The 22,344-nt window shown below is 35.6% G+C and overlaps 1 protein-coding gene and 1 pseudogene across 4 annotated transcripts in view; both read left to right on the forward strand.

Moving 5' to 3' along the window:
- Positions 1–22,344, forward strand: part of Rbm44 (RNA binding motif protein 44) — a 52,607-nt gene that overhangs the window by 6,878 nt on the left and 23,385 nt on the right. The window contains exons 3-13 of one of the 4 annotated variants that reach the window (XR_002390451.2): positions 989–2,571; positions 3,120–3,175; positions 4,718–4,891; positions 5,558–5,741; positions 5,965–5,987; positions 6,118–6,202; positions 17,609–17,705; positions 17,941–18,069; positions 19,795–19,918; positions 20,661–20,740; positions 20,842–20,915. Coding sequence is in view for 3 of the 4 variants with exons in the window: in XM_004868392.3 (XP_004868449.1) it covers positions 989–2,571; positions 3,120–3,175; positions 4,718–4,891; positions 5,558–5,741; positions 5,965–5,987; positions 6,118–6,202; positions 17,609–17,705; positions 17,941–18,069; positions 20,661–20,740; positions 20,842–20,915 (2,485 nt within the window). In the remaining variant the exon portion in view is untranslated. Of the gene's footprint in view, positions 1–988; positions 2,572–3,119; positions 3,176–4,717; positions 4,892–5,557; positions 5,742–5,964; positions 5,988–6,117; positions 6,203–17,608; positions 17,706–17,940; positions 18,070–19,794; positions 19,919–20,660; positions 20,741–20,841; positions 20,916–22,344 lie in introns of those variants that run through there. The other 3 variants (XM_004868392.3, XM_021247393.2, XM_087209541.1) reach the window with 3 other exon arrangements.
- On the forward strand, positions 10,256–10,908 carry LOC101719134 (RING finger protein 11 pseudogene; annotated as a pseudogene).

Below are 22,344 nucleotides of genomic sequence, written 5' to 3' on the forward strand. Positions count from 1 at the left end.
GCCTACAATTTCCTAAAATGCCCTGCTCTTTCACACACCTGTACTTGCTGTTGGATTTGACTAAGATAATTTTGACTGTTTTGTTTCAAACACTTTAAATGTAAAGTTTTCTCTGCAATCTATTTCTCTTTCCTTGTCAGATTTATCTGCTCTAGCAATATATTTATGTCAGTACTTTTGTTTACCTACATATATATATATATATATATTTTTTTTTTGGTACTGGACATCAAACTTGGGACCTTGTGCTTGCGAGGCAGGTGCCAGAACCACTGAGCTAAATCCCCAGCCCCCCTGCATTATATTTTTATGTGCTTATCGGTGACCCCTGTGAAAGCCATGAGGATTTGAGATAGCACCTGTGTCTACTTTCCCTTTGTATAATGCCTAAGGTTGGCGCTAGAATCCATTCAAAGTTTATTAGATAATTTTATTAAGAAAAAAATTTTATTAGACCTCTCTACTAACAGAGTGGCTGCCCTTCAAATAGAAAACTTGGCTACTAAGAAATTCAGAGAGAATCTTGGCTACGGTGTTAGCTAGCCCAGGTTGCTGTACAAAGTGCCACTGGCTGAGACACTGCACACATTTATTCAGTCATACTTCCGGAGCTCAAAGTACAAGTACGGTCAGGTTCTGCTGAGGCATCTCTTGCTGGCTTGTAGATGGCGGCATTCTGCTGTGTCTTTACATAAGAGAAAGGAGAAGCCGCTCTCTGCGTCCCTTATAAGGGCACTAACCCCATCCTGAGAGTCCTGCTCTCATGATTTCATCTAAACCTAATGACCTCCAAAGCCTCTGTCCCCAAATACCATCCACTGGGGAGGGGGCACAGTTTAGTTTGTAGCAGCTACCATCACAGGTATTTGTCATGCATGATATAAACAGTAGTCCTGCACTGGGAAAGTCTTGGACCAGGACATGTCTGAGATCTTTCTGGTGTTCAGATTCTGAAATGTTTCCATTAAAACTTATTTTTTCTTATCAGATCTATCTTCTGATTCTAAGAAATCTTCCAATGCTTGTAATGAAGTCAAACTGACTTTTCCTGATCATGAATGGGATTCCTTGGCACTAGAGCCAAGAGCCAGTGTCAGAGAAATCAGTAATACTGACACAACACGTTTATTGGAGTCATCTTTTTCAGAAAATCAAGACACTAATATACAGAGTGCTCACTCTCAATCAAGCAAGTTTGAAGACAGTATCGACTATGTTTTTATGAATGAAATATACTGTATATATTCGGAGTCAGAACTAAAGAATGAAAACACTACTAATTTAAATTCAGAATTAGATTCTGAAATAGAAAAAAGAGAGGAAGCGTTTTTTGATATTTTGAAACTTCAAGGTACTAGAACTGTTGCCTTGGAAAGAATCTGTGAGATTTCAAATGCTGACTATGAAGAAACTGCTGGAGAAATGCAGAAGGATGTTATAGAGGAAGACTCACAGCAGGAATATCACAGTGCAGAAGAACAAGAATATATAAGTAACCATTTATCTTTTGTCCAAGCAAAAACATCAAGTATATCTAATCTGGAAGTTGAATTAAGAAATTCAGGTCATGAAGTTCAAAGTGCTAGCAATCTAGAAGATAATCCCATTAAATTGGAAAGTAGTTCTGTTATCTCTTCAGATTCACTTAATGTTGTTGCACAAGAATATACACCTTGTGTCTCTAAATTTCAGAATTGTGATCTGTTAAAAGAGTATTATGAACCAAAGTATGAAAAGTGTAAGGAACAAGAGACTAGTTTAATGTATCCCATAGTATTTGTACAAAGAGGTAATTCTCTCGGAAATGAAGAATCTCAGGCTAAGAATGATTTCTTGAACCCCCAAACAGCACTGAAAACTAAAACGTGTACTGAAACAATGAAATCTCAGATTTCTGAAAATAAAGATTTTTGTGGAAATGCAGTTGTCAAGAACAGAATCTCACAGCACCTTGAAAATCCTAGCACAATCTCCCAGGACAGAGCTTTAGAGACACTACAGGAATCCTCTAAGGTTTGCCAAACTTCCTGGTCCTCTATTTTTGATGACTCAGTCATCTCTGCCTATGGATGTTCACATTATGAAAGCCTACAAAGCACGCCTGACCCAGCCTTGGGTTTTGCTGTCCCACCAAGGATTGCCATAAGAGATGACCAGACAATCAAAGAAGATAGCTCCCTAAAAGCTATAAATGGCAATAACATGAATAAAGCATGCTCCGAGGAGGATGGAAAAGGAACATACCCTAAATCAGTGATAGATGCAGCAGGTTGTACAGTCACAGTACATCAAACAGTGGATGTTAGCACAGATTTTAGGGCTTGTTTCACAACCAGCAGAGCAACAAATGCAAGACCTTCGGTAGTATCTACATCAAGCAACACGGAGGTAACAATGATGAGTAAAAAGCGGCCCAGCAAATGGCAAAGTGGAAAACAAAAAAGTGTGGCTTGTAACACAGATTGGTCATATGGTCAAGATGGTGTGGATACACCAGTGGCTATAACAAAAGGGTCAGGAAAATCTCTCTCAGTTGACAGTTCACAGCCCAATGGAAATTTCCAAAATAAGGTAAAATCAATATGAGCAATAATGAAATCTTACCTTACAAAATTATTTTACTTTGGGCTGGGTGTGATGGTGCGTGCCTGTAATCCCAGCTCTTGGGAGGAGGAAGGAGGATCACTTTGCATTCACTATAGCCACCCTCACCCTAGTTTATAGAGGGAGTTCAAGGCCATCCTGAACTGTATAGCAACACTGCCTCCCCAAAATTATCTTACTTTATAAAGTATATGTTAATGTAATTTGGTTGATTGTATTGAAGCCTTTGTGAGAAAACGCTGGATAAGGAAAGGGAGGATAGATCACCACCAGCTCTATCCTGTGGTAGGAGCTATTGCCACAAAGTTCTTTTAAAATGTAGTTTTATATTTTATCCATTTGAAACTCCATGTGTTCTTTGAATTGTAGGCTAGGGATTTAGCTCGGTGATGGAGTGCTTGCCTAACATGTTTAATACCCTAGGTTTGAGCCCTAGGAATGTAAAAAAAAAAAAAATCACTTAACATGTATTGTTTGTCATATATTTATGAATTAATTTTAAACTATGTTTTTAGGATTCCCTGGAATTAAAAACATATGATAACACAGACTTAAAGAAACATCCTGACAGGTAGGTCAGATGTATAATGTAGATGTACATCCAAAAACTTCGATAGTATTTGCTTTGTGTGTAATATATTTAACCATATAGATTATGTGGTTATGACATATATGATTAGATTATAGCTAAAAGGAACATTAAGAAATAATTTGCTTCACTGATTTTCTCTACAATGAGTATCAAACCAATATAAAATGTTAAAGCTCTTTGCTTATGAGATTATAATCTCAATGATTCCTTCAGTTACTTATGGCAGTTTATCTTTATTTATTCAAATAAAATTCATGCTGATTTAATTTTCTATTTTTTCTTTTGATTCCCCTGTAGACCAAAACAAAATAGCACCTTTAGAAAATGTCATATGGTTGAAGTATAACTACATTCACTGAAGTATTTTCATTTTAACTTTAATTCAATGTATTGTTTACTTTGCATTTCTTTAAACACATGGCGGATCCTGGGGATTTAGCTCAGTGGTTTCGCTGCCTGCTGCTCAAGTGCAAGGACCCGAGTTTGATCCCTGGTACCAAAAAAAAATTAAAAGGCTAGGGATATAGTTTAGTGGTAGAGTACCTGCTTTTTGGGCTAGGGATTTAGCTCAGTGGTTTTGCCGCCTGCTGCACAAGCACAAGGATCCGAGTTCGATCCCCGGTACCAAAAAAAACAAAAAAACACATGGAGGACCAAGAAGGAGGGGGGCAGGGGGGAAGTATCTAAAGACCCAAATTAATTACCATCTTCTGAAGTCATTTATGTTTTTGTTCACTCATTCTTTATTCTTCAAATATTTACTTTGAAAGATGCATATTTTTATTCTTGTTCTTTTATTTTGCAGTGCTGGAGATCCAACTCAGGGCCCACCCCCATGCTAGCAAATCCTGTACAACTGAGCTACCGCCCCATCCCATCTTATGTTTAATCTAGTATCCCAACTCTATAAACTTAGAGTTGGTTTCCAGAACAGCTGGAAGTGGCAACCAGTAACAAGAGCAAACTTCCAAAACTGTTAACACTCAAAAAATGTAATATTTGAGGCTTTTTGGTGTCATATCACAATAAAATATTTGCTTATATTAATGACCCTAAATTTCTAGCAAATACAAATTATCTATTTCCTGTTGAAGGTAATACATTTAAGAACAATTTCAAGCTAGAATGTTTATAACTTGAAAAAAATCAGTTAAACCTTGACTTAGGTTGGAAAAAAAATTCATTCTGGATGGATGAAGTCATTATTTTAAGTCAGAATCCTTCAATTTAAAAAAAAGTATCAGTTCATAAGTTATGTATTTCTGTAGCTCATAGACAGAATCTGCTTAGTTCTGACTCCTGATGCCCTTGTTTCTGAAGCTGTTATATGCCCCACAGCTTCTCTGTCGTTAAGAATGTGTTTAACCTGGAGAAGGAAATGTAAGAAATTTGAAATCTGTTTCTGGATCATATCATTATGGTAGAAAAATGTTTGCAGAATTTGAAATCTGTTTCTGGAACATATCATTATGGTAGAAAAATGTTTGCAGTCTTACCTGATCCTGTCCATTGTTTTGAAAGGGAATTTCAGCTTTCTGAAGAGGTGGAGAAGAGTTCGCCATCACAGTGCTGTAAGAAAGTGATGCAGAGACTTATGGAAGCAGAGATGCACCTTTTAAATGCTCGCTATGAGATGTGTCGTCGTCACTGCTGGGACATTTACAAACTTACCGTGGAGAATAAAGGGTTAAATAGGTGTTTGTAAACTCTACATCTGTATTTTCATACAGATTTATTACTAGTTTATTCTGGGAAACTTTCCTTTTTTCCTTTGAGACAGGATCTTGCTGTGTAGTTCAGGTTGGCTGCAAACTCATGGTGGTCCTGACTCAGCCTTCTAAATGCTGGGATTACAGGCATCTGCCACCACACCCGGCTTTAACTTTGATTGTAAAGGGCTGAATGAGAAGTAGACTGTAAACTATCTTAAAGGTACTTTAAAAAGTAAAATCATGTAGGGCCGGGGATTTAGCTCAGTGGTTCCGATGCCTGCCTCGAAAGCGTGAGGGCCTGAGTTTGATCCCTGGTACCAAAAAAAAAAGTAACATCATACATAGGCAATAGTGCATGATTGGAACAATGAATCCAGTGAAAAGATAAATTTAATGTCTCTTTGTAAAGTCCAAGTAAGGATGAAGTCAAAGGGTTTTTCATGATCTTGTAATGTATTCTCTTTAGATTATATATCAATGGTTGCTTGTACTGCCCCTATAAAAATACATCTACTGTAGTTCCTTTTATTTTACTCAACATTAAAAGAAAATTTAAAGATCTGGTAGAATTAGAGCTAACTGTATATATATATTAGTGTTAAATGGATGACTTGGGCCTTAATAATTTAGTTTTGTATACTTTGAACAGGAATTTACTAAGTAGTTCTGCTCAGAAGGAATTAGGATCAGCACTACTGTCCATTTCAGGAGACTTAAAAGTCAGATATACAAATTTAAAAGAAAAAATACACAAGGGCATACCATTGGAAGAGCTGCCCCTGCTGTCAGTAGAATCAAAATTATTAATTACCTTCTCTACTTTTGTTTCCAGGGTATGTATGTTTTGTTTTTTTATTTAACTTTTATTTTTATTAGTACATATTTGTAGTACATAATAATTATATTCATTGTGGGGAGTTTGTACACATATATAACACATCTTAATTCATTTTTCATCCCCTATGTATGTATGTTTTAAAAGTAAAAGTTTTACTTTATTTAGACAGAAAACACTTTAAACAAAGATTTTTTTTCTTTCCTTTTTCCTGTTTACAGCTAATGAAAGAAGAATCACATGAGTAAGTTATAATGTCATCTAAGTTAGAATTTATTTGATCTTAAAAATTGCTTAATTCAGTTAACTTTAAATTTTGTTTTGATTCCTGTTCAGAAAATTGCTAACTCCTTTAATGAAATGTCTGTCTTTAGCTTTTCAGGAGCAGATTCTGAACTAAATGATCAAACTGCATCTGCTAGTGAAGTTTCTCCAAGCCTAAAAGAGACACACTCTCAAGTGAGATTTTTTTTTTAAGTTCATCAGTATAAAGCTTTAATTTTATGGCCTAAATAAGCTGTAATTTTTAGAAACCCTTACTCACATCCTTCTTTTCATTTTTACTGGTTTACTTTGTATATTACCATTTGAGGAATATAACTGATTAAAACAAACTAATCTGTTTAAGTACCGTGCTGCTTAAACCTGTCAGCAATACTGTATGTGATGACTAATTTATCATCAAACCTGGGGACTTAGAGGGTAGAAAGAAGTAATGTTAATAATTGACCCTAGCAGTAGGTACAAACCTGGACTGTCCCAGGAAAATTATGATAGATTGCCACCATATTGACCCAATAGTGTTAAAACTAGTATCTTAAACCTTCATCTCATGAAGTAGAGTAAAACAGTTTCCCATTCATTTTGAACAAGGCAGTTTTAATTTCTTCCTTTATTAAATGTCTCAGATTTTCTTAATATCTCTTGTTACCCCAAGGAAATTTTCAGATGACAATCAAGAAAGATGGCTTAATTGGTGTAAGAGCACTGCAGATTGTGAAATAATATAGAAATATAGTTTATATTCCATTTATAAGTGAGGAGCCTGTGGCATGGGAAAGCTAAAGTTTGTTTCTACTTTTCTGACTGGTCTTAAAGCTTATCTTTCATTATTTGTTTTTGTTTTTGTTTTTTTGGTACTGGGGATCGAACTCAGGGCCTTGCACTTTTGAGGCAGATGCAGTGCCACTGAGCTAATGATCTTTCATTATTTGAATAATTTTGTTTACTTTTTTATAATGCTGAGGATCAAACCCAGCACCTTGTACATGCTGGCCAAGCATTCCACAACTGAGCTATACTCCCAGCCCCTAATCTATTTTATTTATTATTGATTGATTGATTGATTGATTTTGCAATATAGCACTAGGGAATGAACTCAGGACCTGAGCTACATCCCCAGCCCAGTTTTTGTTTTAAATTTGAGACAGGATCTTGCTAAGTCCCTAAGTTGCCCAGGCCAGGCATGAATTTACAATCCTCTCAGAGCGCTAGAATTATAGGTGGACACCACCATGCCCATCCCTAGAGTAATCTTAATACCCTAAAATGAATTCCAAAGCCAAAAGTTAAATTTTTAGTTAAGATGTATTCCTTTTTACTCAGAGAAATGATGCAAACTAAATTGCTCTAGCAAATTATTCTGTTGTTAAACACTTTCTTTAGACAAAAGACATCTCAGGACTAGAACGTATAGCTCAGTATTAAAGTGCTTGTGTGGCACAAATGAGGCCCTGGGTTTGTCTTCCAGGACTAGAAAAAGTAAAAAGTAAAGTAAATCTCAATCTTCTACAAGGACTTTATAGACTCAAAACTAGATTTTTATGTACTCAAATTTCTTACATAGTTCGCTTAAACAACTTGCTCATTTAATGGTATTTATTATTCTGGACAAGTTCCCCTCTATTGTAATGGCAGCAATAGTGTAACCTGCTTATTTAAAGATAACAGTAAAGTTGGTTTTTTTGTTGTTTTTTTGTACCGGGGATCAAACTAGGGTCCTTGCGCTTGTGAGGCAGGCAGCATAACCACTGAGCTAAATCCCCAGCCCAATAAAGTATTTTTAAAAATATAAGACATAGGACTTGGCAAATGGCACAATCAGAAAAGAACTTCTCTGTGATACATCATAGTCAAAATCCCAGAAGTCCAACACAAGGATAGAATTTTAAGTGGTTAGAGAAAAGAAACAAATCACTTATAAGGGTAAAATCCTTGGAATTACAGCAAACTTCTCAACACAAACCTTAAAGGCCTAGAGATGTTGACTTGTTTTAAACCCTAAAAAAGACAAACTTCCAACCTAGACTGATCTATCCTATAAAACTAGCTTTCAGAATTGGAGAAATAAGGTCTTTCCATGCTAAATAGCACATTAAGTTCATGACCAAACCAGCACTCCAAAAAATTTTCAAGGATATCCTGGAAAGAGACAAGCCAACAATTTCAAAAAGTGGAATGAATTCATCATGTATAATGAGCAGTTAAGCAGAAAAGAAAAACAAATCAGCAATGGAAGAATAACACAATGATAGGACCAAGTCAGTACCTCTCAGTAATGACTCTTTATGTGAGTGGCTCCAACTCCCCAACAAAAGACAGATTGGAAGATTGGATCAAAAAACAAAATCCAGGGCCAGGGGTTTACCTCAGTGGCTCTGCACCTGCCTCATGATCCCTGGTACCAAGGAAAAAAAAGAATCCAGTGGTATACTGTATATAAGAAACACATTTAATCCAAAAAGAAATTTATAGACTAAAAATCAAAGGACAGAAAAAATATTCCATGTGCTGGGAACCCAAAAATGAGCAGAAGTAGGTGTCCTATTTTCAGACAAAGTGGACTTCAAGCCAGAACTTATCAGAAGAGGCAAGGAAGATCACTATATTGGTTAAGGGAACAATTCAACAGGAAAAAGTAACAATTATAAATATATCTGCACTGAACACCAGCATGCACAACTTCATGAAACAAACAGTACTGGATATAAAAGATCAGGTAAACATCAACATAATTATAGCAAAGGACCTGAATACCCTACTATTATAAATTGATCACCTAAATAAAATCAACAAAGAAATACCATAGTTGAGCCACACTTTTGAACAAATGGATTTAACATAATCTGCAGTGTTGCACCAAACAATAGAATTTGTATTCTTATCAGCAGCGCATGGAACTTTCTCCAAAATAGACCACATATTTTCCCATAAAACATACTTAAATAAATATAACGAATTGAAGCCAGGTGTGGTGGCACATACCCCTAATCCCAGCACTCAGGAGACTAAGGCAGAGGCTCAACATGAACTACATACTGAGTTGAAGACCAGCCTGAACTGCATACTGAGGCCCTGTCTCAACACACAAAAGAACTGGAATTATTCCATGCATGTTATCAGATCATAGTCCAACAAAACTAGAAATTGATAGCAAAACCACAAAAATTATGCAAATGTAGAAATTAAACTACACTTGTGAATAATCAGTGGCTCACAGAAGAAATCAAGTATTTAGACAGTTCCTAGAGTACAACATGTCAGACCTATGGGACACAAAGCACTCCTATGAGGGAAGTTTATAGCTGTGAATGTCCACATTAGGGGAAAAAAAAAGTGACTAAATAACCTAATGGTGCATCTTAAGGTCCTAGAAAAATGAGCAATCCAATTCCAAAGCTAATACAACTAAAGAAATTATAAAATTGAGACCAAAAAAATTGAGCCAATGAATCAAAGATCTGGTTCTTTAAAAGAATAAATAGGAAAACTCTTGGTAAATATTACCAAAAACAAAAGAAAAGGCCCCTATCAATGCAATTAGAAGCAAAAAAGCAAGATCACAACAGAAGATTATTAGTAACCACTTGGAAAATTACTCAAATAAATTAGAAGAAATGGGTAGATTGCTAGATATATATGAATTAGAAAAACTGAAGCAAAAAAGATATAAAAATTCTAAATAATCCATTTATAGTAGGCAAGGAAATTGAAGTAGTACTAAAAACCAGTCTATGAGTACTTTAGGGGAGAACTAACACCATTACTTCTCAAAATCTTTAATGAATTCTAAAGGGAAGGAGTACTGCCAAATTCATTCTTGGAAGCTAGTGTTACCCTGAGTCCAAAATAAGGCAAGGCCTCAACTTAAAATTACAGGAGCCGGGGATTTAGCTCAGTGGTTTCACTGCCTGCTGCGGAAGCACAAGGACCCGAGTTCGATCCCCGGTACCAAAAAAAAAAAAAAAAAGATTCTAAGCTACTCATAAGCACTTATTGGGCCGGGGATTTAGCTCAGTGGATCTGCTGCCTGCCTCGCAAGCGCAAGGACCCGAATTCAATCCCCGGTACCAAAAAAAAAGAAAAATTACAGGACAGTCTTTAACGAACATAGATACAAAGGTCCTTAACAAGATACTGGCAGAGAACAGTGCATAGGTAAGAGGTGACGGTTAAACCGGGCAGAACAGCGGTCGTAGGAAAGTCGAGGAGACTGCAGAGAGATTTCAGAGTCAGACACCGAGCGTCACTGCCAAGATCACACAGCCCAGCCCTGAAGATGGGGAACTGCCTCAAATGGCCCACCTCAGATGACATTTCCCTGCTTCACGAGTCTCAGTCCGACCGGGCTAGCTTTGGCGAGGGCACGGAGCCAGATCAGGAGCCGCCGCCACCATATCGGGAACAAGTTCCAGTTCTAGTGTATCATCCAACACCTAGCCAGACTCGGCTAGCAACTCAGCTGACCGAAGAGGAACAAATTAGGATAGCTCAAAGAATAGGCCTTATACAGCATCTGCCTAAAGGAGTTTATGACCCTGGAAGAGATGGATCAGAAAAAAGATCCGGGAGTGTGTGATCTGTATGATGGACTTTGTTTACGGGGACCCAATTCGATTTCTGCCGTGTATGCACATCTATCACCTGGACTGTATAGATGACTGGTTGATGAGATCCTTCACGTGCCCCTCCTGCATGGAGCCAGTTGATGCAGCACTGCTTTCGTCCTATGAGACTAACTGAGCCAGGGTCTCTTGTCTGACTTCAAGTGAACCATCATTCTTGGTGGTTTTGATCTTTTGTCACTGAGCCCAAAGAGCCAGGGATTAGGAATTAAGATCATGCACAAAAGTTTCCTAAAAATTCCTGGATGGCTACAGATGTTGAGGAAAGTACGTAATATTTTAGAAACTTAGGGGGGAAATGTAGGATGGTATTTTTATGTAAAGCCATGACCCAGTGTTTAAAAAGATAATTGTATTTAGATCTTGTTATTATTGCTCCAGTACATAGGAATTGTGTAAAGTGTTACAGCAGCTATTTATGTTTAAATTGTGTGTTGAAGATTAGGAAAAAGATAGTGGTTATTTTTCCTAAATGAAATAACTTTCTTCTCCCCTCCACCAATTCTTTTCTGAAGTTACTGGCATTTGGGTCAAGGTTTTATTAAAAGCTACATTTTATAACACTGGCACAAAAACAGTAGTTTTAAGCTTATTTGCACAGTTCTTTTTTTCCACTGGAAATGGAATTCATTGCCTTAGGTCTTTTAAAATAGTGTATTATTATCGTTGGGGCTGGCTCTATGCTTGAAAACCAGTTTTTATAACCTGTTGTAAGTACTATATTCTGTTTGCAGTTAGGAAATGCAGAATTCAAAGTGATCTCCTAGCTTGTAAGCAAACTGAGACGTACTAGCCCTTTTCTATAAAAATGAGTTAATGTGTCAAGAAACCAACTCCAGCAAAGTGGTTTAATAGTATCCTTTCCTATGTGTTTATCTGTTTTGGGTTGTTAATATGATGATGATTGAAAGTCAAGATAAATTTTAAATATTAAGATTTCTAATTTATTGGGATTGAATTATGCCACCATGCTTATGTAAAAATGAAGGTGGCACCATAGTGAAATGTAACAAGAAGTAGTTTCTCAGTGTAACAATTTTGATTTATTCTCTTTCCTATGACCTCCTTCCTTGTTGTCTTGACCCGTAGCAAAAGGATACTGCAGCTCTCATTACTGTTGAGCTGGGGTTTATTGAAGTTATATAAACACATCTCAGTCTGTGTCTCTTGGAAAGGTATCTGTTAAGTCCTGCTAGGTGACTGATAAGACTAAGGAGGGAATAAAGGTAAATGTGTTTCATGTTTTGCACACAACTGCAGAATTTGTATAACCACATGACTTCATAGTTGTGATCTCAAAAAAGGAATTCCTCATTTAATTTTTCTTGCAGTTAATGTAAGAATACTCTAAATCTCTAAGCTTCTGAAGGTTAGAGGTAGAGATGGTCTAGTGAATATGTAGGAGTAATGTTTTATCCACTTAGCATGTGTTTATTTTACCTTGTGTACTCAAAGGTGACTTATTTGTTCAGCTCAGAGATATTACAGCTAAAAATCATTCATTAGCAAAAGGAGAAGCGGTCTCCACCTGAAAAACAAACATTTCTTATTATTTTATATTGAGTTGAATATTTGACTCTTAATACTTTTCTACATACAAAACAGGTTTCTGGAAGGCTCTTTGTAATTGCATTGTAGGAGAATTTAGTATGTCATAAGTACTTATTTGACATTCAACTGTATTATGCATATGTTGGTTAATTTCCTTATGAGCCCCATGATGGAACGACTTAAAGATGAATTTGATGAAAATTGAAAGAAACTAGATTATCAGGTTCTGTAAATTGTTACATGTATCTTGCTTAAATTTCTGTTCATTAATTTGTATCTACCCAATTACATAAAGCAAATTTGGAGGAAAAAAAAACAAAACAAGATACTGGCAAACATAATGCTACAAATCATTAAAAAGATCATACATCATGACCACATGATCATTTCAATAATGCAGAAAAGGCCTTTGACAAAATCCAACATCTCATGATAAAAACCCTGAAGAAAATAGGTGTAGAAGGAGCTTGTCTCAATCTAATAAAAGCCACTTATGATGAAACTTAACTGCCATCATATTAAATGGGTAAAAACTGAAAACTTTTCCTCTAAAATCAGGAAAAAGACAAAGATGTCCACTATCACCACTCATTCAATATAGTACTCAAAACTTTAGCCATACTAATTAAGCAAGAAGAAGAAATAAAAGGGATATATAAAGGAAAGTAAGCAGTCAAACTGTTATTCACAGATAACATAATCTTTAGAAGATCTAAAAGACTTCTAGAACTAATAGACAAATACAACATGGTAGTAGTATACAAAATAACACACAAAAATTAATAGCATTCCTATACACCAAAAATGAACCCAAAGACAAATTTGGAAAACAATATCATTCAAAATAACTTCAAAAAAATTAAATACTTAATACTTAACATAGCCAAGGAAGTGAAAGACCTCTATAGCAAAAACTATAGTACTCTGAAAAAGGAGATCAAAAAGGATATTGTATCAGAAGATGGTATGATATACCCTGTTCCTAGATAGGTAGAATCAGTATAGTCAAAATGGCCACACATTCAAAACTGATAGATTTAGTACAATCCCAATCAAAGTACCAACAGCATTCCTTACAGAACTAGAGAACATCAATCCTAAAATTCATATGAGAAGAGACTCAGAATAGTAAATGCAATCCTGGGCAGCAAGAGCAAACAAAGCAGACAGCATCACAGTGCCCATCTTTAAGTTACGTTACAAATCTGCAGTGGTAACAACAACAGTGGCACAAATACAGACATGTGGATTAATGGAGCAGAACAGAACATGCTGAAACAACCCAAGACATTCAGCCATCTGATCTTTGATGAGAAGCCAAAAAACATGCCCTGGAAGAATAGCCTTGTTAACAAACGATGCTCAGAAAACTGGCTGTCCACATGCAGAAGATTGAATTGAGACTCACGTCTCTCACCATGTACTAAACTAAAATCAAAGTGAATCAATAATCTAAATTCTAAAATAGAAACATCATCTGCTGGAAGATAAAATAAGCCCTGAAGACAGGCATAGACAAAGACTTCTGAACACAACACCAGTTGCATAACAAACATCAAGAATCAACACAGGATCACATCAAATTAAAAAGCTACTAAGGCCAGGGATTTAGCTCAGTGGTTCTGCCACCTGCCTTGCAAGCAGAAGGACCCGAGTTCAGTCCCTGGTACCAAAAAAAAAAAAAGCTTCTACTCCTGCCATTCTTCCTCCCTCCCTCTTTTCTCTCTCTTCCTCCCTCCCTCCCTTCCTTTCTTCCTCCCTTCCTCCCTTTTTTTTATTCCCTCCTCCACTGCTAGTCATGCCAGATGCCTATGAAATGGTAATACCGTGCTATTAGACGGCACAGACTTCAAACTGTCTTAGAAAAGGGAAAAATTCGCCTCTGCTGCAGGTCAAGGTGACATAAGGCAAGAGCCAAAAAGAAGATCAGCTAGACTGTTTGCTAAAATGAAGACCAAAAATGATATGACAGAAAGAAACATAGATGCAAATGTGAAAATACTAGCTGGAATCAAGCAAGAAGTTGTTAAAGAAGACTGCAACAATAAAAATGCTGAAAATGGACAAAACAAAATTATAGAGGCACTAGCTCTTAAAAAAGAAATTGAAATAAAAGATGAAAAAAATGACACTGGAAAAGGGAGGAGAAAAGAAAGAAGCAGTGACAGCAGAAGAGAAACAAGATGTAAAAGATCAGAAACAAGGAAGATCAAAGTAAAGAGAAAGGAGAAGATGAAAAACAAGGTCAAGAGGGAAAAGGACAAAGAGAGACAAGAAAGGAGAAGATGGAGAAAGGGAAGATTATCAAAATGAAAAAGGATCAAGAGGATGAAGATGGAGAAAGGAAAAACATGGAAAAGAAGTGATGAAAGAAAGGGAAAGAGATGGAAAAAAGGATAAAGATGGACAGCAAGATGAAGGTGGAAATGAAGAAGATGGACAGGAAAAAGAAAAAGATGAAAAAGACAAGATGGAAAAGAACATGGAAGAAGAGATGAGAAAGATGTGAGAGATAAAGAGGAAGATGAAAACAAAGCTGAAGTTGGAAATGAAGCTGAAATAGAAGTTGAAAAAGAAAACAAGTCTCTGAATATTGTTTAAAACTGCCCTATATAGTTTCATAATTTGGTAAAATGTAGCTTCAAGTAATATTAAAAGATAAATATTTTATAAGCACTACTTTTTTGACATTTCATGTCACATACTTTTTATTAGTCACAAAATGCCTAACATGAAATTGAATCTAAAAATTTTGTGGCAGTAGTAGTGGAATATATAAAAAAAATCCTTTCAAATTTGTCAGTGAATTTTGCTTTCTGTATATTCTGTTTCAGTCTTTGAACTTGAAATATATATATGAATATATGAATGATAGAATATAGAATGATAGTTTCACAATGTAGGGGGTTTCCAAAAGAAAAAGTTTCACACAACATTCTTATGGTTCTCTAAATCACTTTTACAAAGAAGGTGAACCATTTTCATTTAATGCTGTGTGTTAGCAATACCTTTCCTAAGAATAATTTTATTAATAACTTTGAAAAATGTAAAATTGTAATTATGTTTTTCAAAGAAATACAAACATTTATTTCAGAAGGGTAGTTTCAATTGTATGTGTTTGTGAAGTTTTCCTACAATGCACAATTTTTTACTGGATGTATCTTAATTAAAAAGACTTCAAAGATGATTGTGGTTTGTTATATCTCAAAACTGTCTAGTGAAACATTATAACTAGATTTTTATATTGTGATGTTCATGACAGCATTTATAATTTTTCATTGAGATACAATTATCATAAGATTCACTTCCTTACTAATTTCTAAGTGTGAAGTTCTTTGTTTTTAGTATATTCATAATGCTTTGCAATCATCACATCTGTCTACTTCCAAAGCATTTTCATCACTCAAAAAAGTACTTAATAAAAAAAAAATAAAAAGCTTCTGCACAGCAAAGGAAATAACCAACAGTAAAGAGACAACCTTCAAAATGGGGAAAAAAGTGTTACCAATTATTTCTAACAGAGGACTAATATCTAGAATATTTTTACTCAAAATATTAGACCCCCCCCCAAAAATAAAAGACCCAGTCAAAAAATAGACAACTGAAATAGTCACTTCTCAAAAGAAGTACTACAAGTGGCCAGTAAATACATGAAAAATATTCAGCATCTCTGGCCATAGATTTTACCTGACTCCGAAAAATAATGACACATAATAAGTGCTGGTGAAGCTGTAGCAAAAAAAGAACCCTTCTGCATTGTTGGTGGAAATGTAAACTAATAAAATCACTATGGAAATCAGTATGGAGCCTCCTCAAAAAAGCTGAAACTAGAAATTCCATTCAACCTAGGTATTTCCCTTCTAGGAATCTTCCCAAAAGAGTTTAAATAAAAAAGTTTAAAATATCATGCCACAGTGATACATGCATCCCAGTGTTTTATGGTATCACAACGCAGTAGTTAAGTCTTGGAAGCTGTTTATATGTCCATCAACAAATGAATGAATAAAGAAAATGTAGATTTATATACAATGGAGTACTGTATCATAAAGAATAAATTTGAGTCATTTGTAGGAAAATGAATGCACCTTGGAGGCCATAATATTAAGTGAAATAAATCAGACACAAGTTTAAATATCTCATGGTTTCTCTTATATGAGAAATCCAATTCATAAATAAGTTAAAGGGTTAAATAAAAGATAATAGGTAATGGGCAAATAGGTCTTTTCCAAATGAAAAGGGACCAATAGGAGGAGGGAAGGGACGAGAAAGGAGATGTAAAAAGAATTCAGGTTTGTTATGTACTGGTACTAACTCCCCCCTATGAATGTTATATGCTACAAACATGCATGTACTAACGTAAAAGAAGTAGGGCTTGGGATATAGCACAGTGCTAGAGTGCTTGCCTAGAATGTCATCCACAGCATTGCAAAAATTTTTTTAATGTGGGCTGGGGATTTAGCTCAGTGGTTCCAGCGCCTGCCTTGCAAGTGCAAGGTCCCAAGTTCAATGCCTGGTACCAAAAAAAAAAAAAAAAAATTTGAATAAGTTATAATAGACAACTTTTCTCATCTTAGTTTTGACTATAAAGCAATATCTATTTTAAGATTGAGTCATATTTTAATATCTATCATTAAATCAATTTGTGAAAGCCATTATAATGTAATATAATGTTTCTGAATTCAGCTATTCATGTATCATCACAATTTACCATAGTCATATATTACATATAATATTAGTTACTTTATATTTTTCTTTAAATTACTCTCTTTTTTTTTTGGTACTGGGGATCGAACTTGGGTCCTTGTGCTTGCGAGTCAGGCGGTGGAACCACTCAGCTAAATCCTCAGCCCTAAATTACTCTCCTTTTTAAATTGAAGCATAGGGCTGGGGATTTAGCTCAGTGGTTTTGCCGCTTGCTGCGCAAGCGCAGGGACCTGAGTTCGATCCCCGGTACCAAAAAAAAAAATGTGCTTGCTTCAGCAGCACATATACTAAATTGAAGCATAAAGAATAACTCACTATTACATATCAGAAAGAAATTTTAGTTCCCATAAATAAAAGAACACATAAGTATGCACACTAAATTAAATATATAAAGCCTAAGATGATAAATATTTTTGTACATCCAAAAATCATCTCAAAATACTTCTAGTGTATGTATGCCACACGTTCCTAAATAATAACCATGTCAGCACAGTCACTATACACACCCTGGGCACAAATCCTAATTCTCATTAGCTCCGACATGAGCCAGCAAGCTAGATTTAATTTTCTCCCTCAGATTGGTAATGATTTTGCTCTTACAGCCCTCATTGTTAGGAGGGCTAATAATGCCAGCGAAGAGTTCCTGTCATGTAGTAAGAGGCAGTCATTCCTGGTCCTTATTTGTTCTTATTATCTTAACCCTCAGATGTCTTCATTACCTGACAGTACGTCACCTAAGAAAGATGGCTTAAAAAATGGTGAAATAAATGTAGACTTTAGTCAACTAAAACTTGATGATAAAGGTCAGTATAAAAATATTATTTGTGTAGTTGCTAGAAAACATGTTTAAAATGTTCCTAATATTCCTCAATTTTTTCCTGTAAAAGATTACCCTTCCAAAAAATAATGAAGTGAGCTGTCCCCTGCTTAAAATTTCTTAAAGACGGCCACTGTCACACTTCATAAAGATAATACCTAGGTGAGTGTTCAGAGGGTTGGGCATCACACATAACCCAGAGCTTGTGTTCAATATCTTAGAGTGCAGGAGTGGCCATGAAGTCAGTGAACACTGGTTTGATGCTAAAGAGAACATGACAGGAGTCGACTCCTCAGAAATACAAGAAACTGAAATAGATCATGACCGACAGAATCCGAAGCTTACAGTAGGTTGGTTCTTTTTTTTTTTTTTTTGTACTGGGGCTCAAATTCCGGACCTTAACGCTTGCAGGGCAGGCGGTGGCACCACTGAGCTAAATCCCCAGCACTGGTTCTTAAGAATTTATTGAGAAATTCTAGTCCAGCTTATTTGAAAATAGTGCTTGCCTATTTCTGTGTTAATTTGGGAGATTGGGCTATATTTTGTTCCTGTCTCTGGATTTTTTTATACATATAAAAAAGAGAAAATTGGCTGGTTGGAGGTCAGTTTTTTAAAGAGAAAATCAATATTAAATGTTCGTTTCTCTTTCAGAAAATTGCTTAAAACTTAGGTCCAGGATTTAGTTAGCAGGTAAACACTTAGCATTCTTTTTCTTCTGCTCAAAGCTGCCTCTGTACTCCTTTGGGGCATCTTTTTCTTCTGAACCTCGGCAGCCATTTTCCAGGGATGGGTACATGGTACCCAAATCAGCTTCTCAGTTTCCATCAGGCAGCCAACCTGTACCAATCTGTCAAGTTTGTGTTAGTGATGAAAACAGTTTGCTTTTCTGTACTTCAGTAATTTTATCTTATTTAAGGAGTGTTTTCACCTTCAGATAGCCTTTAATAGCTTATGATACAATTTTCTTTAGTATCTGTAATTATGCTTTTTTTTCCTGTGGCGGATTGAACTAGAGCTTTCCCACTGAGCTACATTCCCCAGTCCTTTGTTTTTTGGGTTTTGCCTTTTTTTTTTTTTTTTGGTACCAGGGATAGAACTCAGGACCTTGCACTTGTGAGGCAGACTACAGTACCACAGAGCTTCATCCCCAGCTGTTTTTGCTTTTTGTGAGACAAGATATGATTAAATTACTAAGTTACCCAGATCTGTGCTTGAATTTGTGTTCTTCCTGCCTCAGCCTCCCAGAGTACTGGGATTACAGGTGTGCACCACCAAGCCCATTTCCCTTCTGCCATTTCTAATGATATTTATGCTACCTTTCTTTAGTTACCTATCTGCTTCTGCAGATATTTTTCCATGATAGCAACAGATTTATTGATTTTTTCCCTGCTTGTAGAAAAATTCTTAAGATTTTAAAATATAAAAATATAATAAAATTAGAATTAATTGACTTCCCTAACCAGTAATAACCACTCATAGTGACCATTTTTGCATCTTTTCATGTGTGTAATTATCGTTTAGTTTTATTGTAACCATTTTTTCTCTCCTTGGATTATTTTTCTCCGACATCACTTAGTACATGCTCTGTGTTTTGCATGCTTGCTGTACTGACTGCCTCCCCATGCTGCTTTGTGTGTTTTGTTCACGGGCGGCCATGTCTAGTGCTCAGCACACAGGATCTTGAGTAGACATTTTTATTGGACTAGTGAAAGGGAAGGGATGGTTACAATGTACATCTTCTGCCCTTTCTACTATAACTCTACTCCCTCCTCACTCCAGTGTAAATTCTAAATTATAAAGAGCTTTTTGGTTTTTGGTACTGGGGATCGAACTCGGGACCTTGCCACTTGCATAGCAGGCGCCAGAACCACTGAGCTAAATCCCCAGCCCTTAAATTCTAAATTATAAAGATAGTTTCATTGTTTTCTCTTTAGGACATGTTAATATCCAAACAGATCAACAAATTAAATGAAGTAAGTTAATGAAAAAGAATAGGTATTCTTTTACCTTGAGATGAGAGATTCTGCCTGGCTCTAGCACTACCACTTACTAGATTTCTGATCAAAACTCCTTAGGCATCAGTATCCACATCTATAAAATGGAAATAACAATAGCTACCTCACGAGGTAGCTGTGAGAATTATATGAGATGATGTATATAAAGCAGTTGGCATATTGCCTGGAGCATGAGAAGCATTCAGTAAGTGCTAGACTGCTCCTCCTCCTCTTCTTCCTTCCCTTCTTCCTTCCTCTTCTTTTTCTTCTGTTATTTAATGAAAAAGTTTGCAAATCTCCCATTATGTAAACATAAAAATTATGAAACAAATAAACAAATACTCTGAGAATTCATTCAGCAATATTTGTGAAACCCCTACCCCAATAGTAATTTCAATCTCAGTTCAGTGAATCATTTTTGATCTTAGACCAGATTGTCTCCACAACAGAGACCATGGGAATGCAGTCTAAGGATTTTGAATATTGTTATTAAACAAGAAATGTCCGTAACCCTACTTTTGCGATTTATAGGATCACACTATTATTTGTCTCCTCCTTTTTTTCTATGTGCATTTACTACATCACAAAACTATATACATGCTGTTGACTTATCTGATGCAAAGGTTTTTCTTGGAATGCTCTGTCCTCAGCAAAGAATGTGTATAAGGACAGCTTTCTGACCACCAGCAATTGATACATTTTCTATATCCAGGGGACTTCGTATCAACCAATCCAACCCTCTTTATTTTTAAGATAGGTTTATGGCCCAGAAACCTTAAAAGCACATCCCAGGCTATTGTCTTCAATCTATTGCTGATACTTGCTGATGATTTTTAAATAAATTTTGTAATTGAGGACAAAATCATGGAATATTGAACTTTTGAAGTTTTTCTTTAAAATAACAGTACAAAAATAGTCATTTCTGTTTCATGCTTTTCTATAAGCAGAAATGAAGAATGTTGAACCCTTACAAAGAGATAAAGGTTTTTTGATACATGTCGGTGGTCTCTGCCCTTCAGTATCTGAGGTATGCCAGGTTTTTGGGGGGGGGCTTCATTTTCAAATTCACTGATTATTTATATTATGGTTATTTCTTCTACCTTTCACAATTTTTTATTTCTCTTGTAGGCTGATTTGAGGTCTTACTTCCAGAAATACCAAGTTTCTGAAATCTCAATTTGTGATTCTTCTACTGATTACAGGTGTGTTTCCCAAATTCAGTAAGTGCATTACTGTGTGTCTCCTATGCATCAGAGCTGCTGTGCTAGAGTCAGCTGAAGCAGGGACAGAGTCAGGGGCCTCCCGCAGAGATTCCCAGGCTAGTGGAAGGAGGCAACGCAGATGGCTGCAATCATTGGTGCCATGCTTCATCAACCTTTGTTTCTGTATACTTTTTAACTTCATTATGCTATGTAGGAGAGTTCTGATTTTGTGCCCTTTATCTTGTTACATACCAATTAATAGGAGAAGCCGAGTGCATTAGTTAAGAAAATGGGCTCTAAAATATGTGACTTTGGTTCAAATCCCACTTCTATCAATAACTTGATGAATGAATTTGGGCAAATTACTTATCTTCATACTTCAGCCTTCTCATCTGTCAACTATTAATGATAATAGTATTTTTATAGCATTGTTGCAAAAATTAAAAGTTAAACACACTAGAAATTAAGCCTGGCATGTAGCAAGTGCTCAAAAAAGTTCTTTTTATTATTTCTGATTTGAATTTTTGAGTAGATGGCTGTATTATCCATATATAGTGACTTCCAATTTGTATGTTGCTTCTCTTGTTATATTGCCAAAGTATCCAAAAATAGCAAATAACAATTGTGATAACTCAATAGAAATGTCTTTACTCTTTTATCATTTTAAGTTATGACTATATACTTCAAACAAAAACATTTATCTGTTAAGAATTTTATTGATAGTTGGTGTTGAAATTTATTAAAAATGTGTGTTAAATTATCTTAAATGGAGTTATTTAAGATCATTTGCTTTTTTAGTTTGACCTATTGATATGTTTGATGTTAATGTATTTCACAGTGCTAAAGTATTGTTGAATTTCCTTTTTAAAAAATTTTGTGTTTTTCTCCGTACTTGAAGTGTCATACATTTTGTGTGGAAATGTAGAAAATATAGTTAAATACAATGAAGTTATAAAAGTTTACTCATAGTCCCATCATTCAAAATAACTGCTTTTTAGAGTTGGTACGTATCCTTCCTTTGCTTCTGTCTGAGCCTGTTGGTTTAATAAGGATACCACTTGCCCACCTTTCTCTCGGTTTTATGATTGAAATTCTGATTATGTTTTCTCACTTTTTTTGGTATGGTTTTTCCTCTACAAGGTTATAAAGACATTCAGATAAATGGCTTTTTGCTTTTCACTTTGAGCCAATTGGAGTTTGCGTTTGTACGTAACCATTAAGTTTTTAGTATGGATAACCCATTGTCCCTAAACCCCAGTCTCTGCAGTCCTGTCATATATGAACTTAAGATGTGTCATGTACATTACCAGTTTCCTTCAGGGAATGTAAAGCATTGTGTGCCCCTCACATGTATTAATAAGCTAAAGCACTAAAAATTGAAACTTTAAATTTTAATATGAAATTAATAGGATGTAATTGTTTAAAATGC

This window comes from Heterocephalus glaber, unplaced genomic scaffold, assembly GCF_053883595.1.
Source record: "Heterocephalus glaber isolate CG9 unplaced genomic scaffold, H.glaber_assembly_v1.0 deba00001004, whole genome shotgun sequence".
NCBI lineage: Eukaryota > Metazoa > Chordata > Mammalia > Rodentia > Bathyergidae > Heterocephalus > Heterocephalus glaber.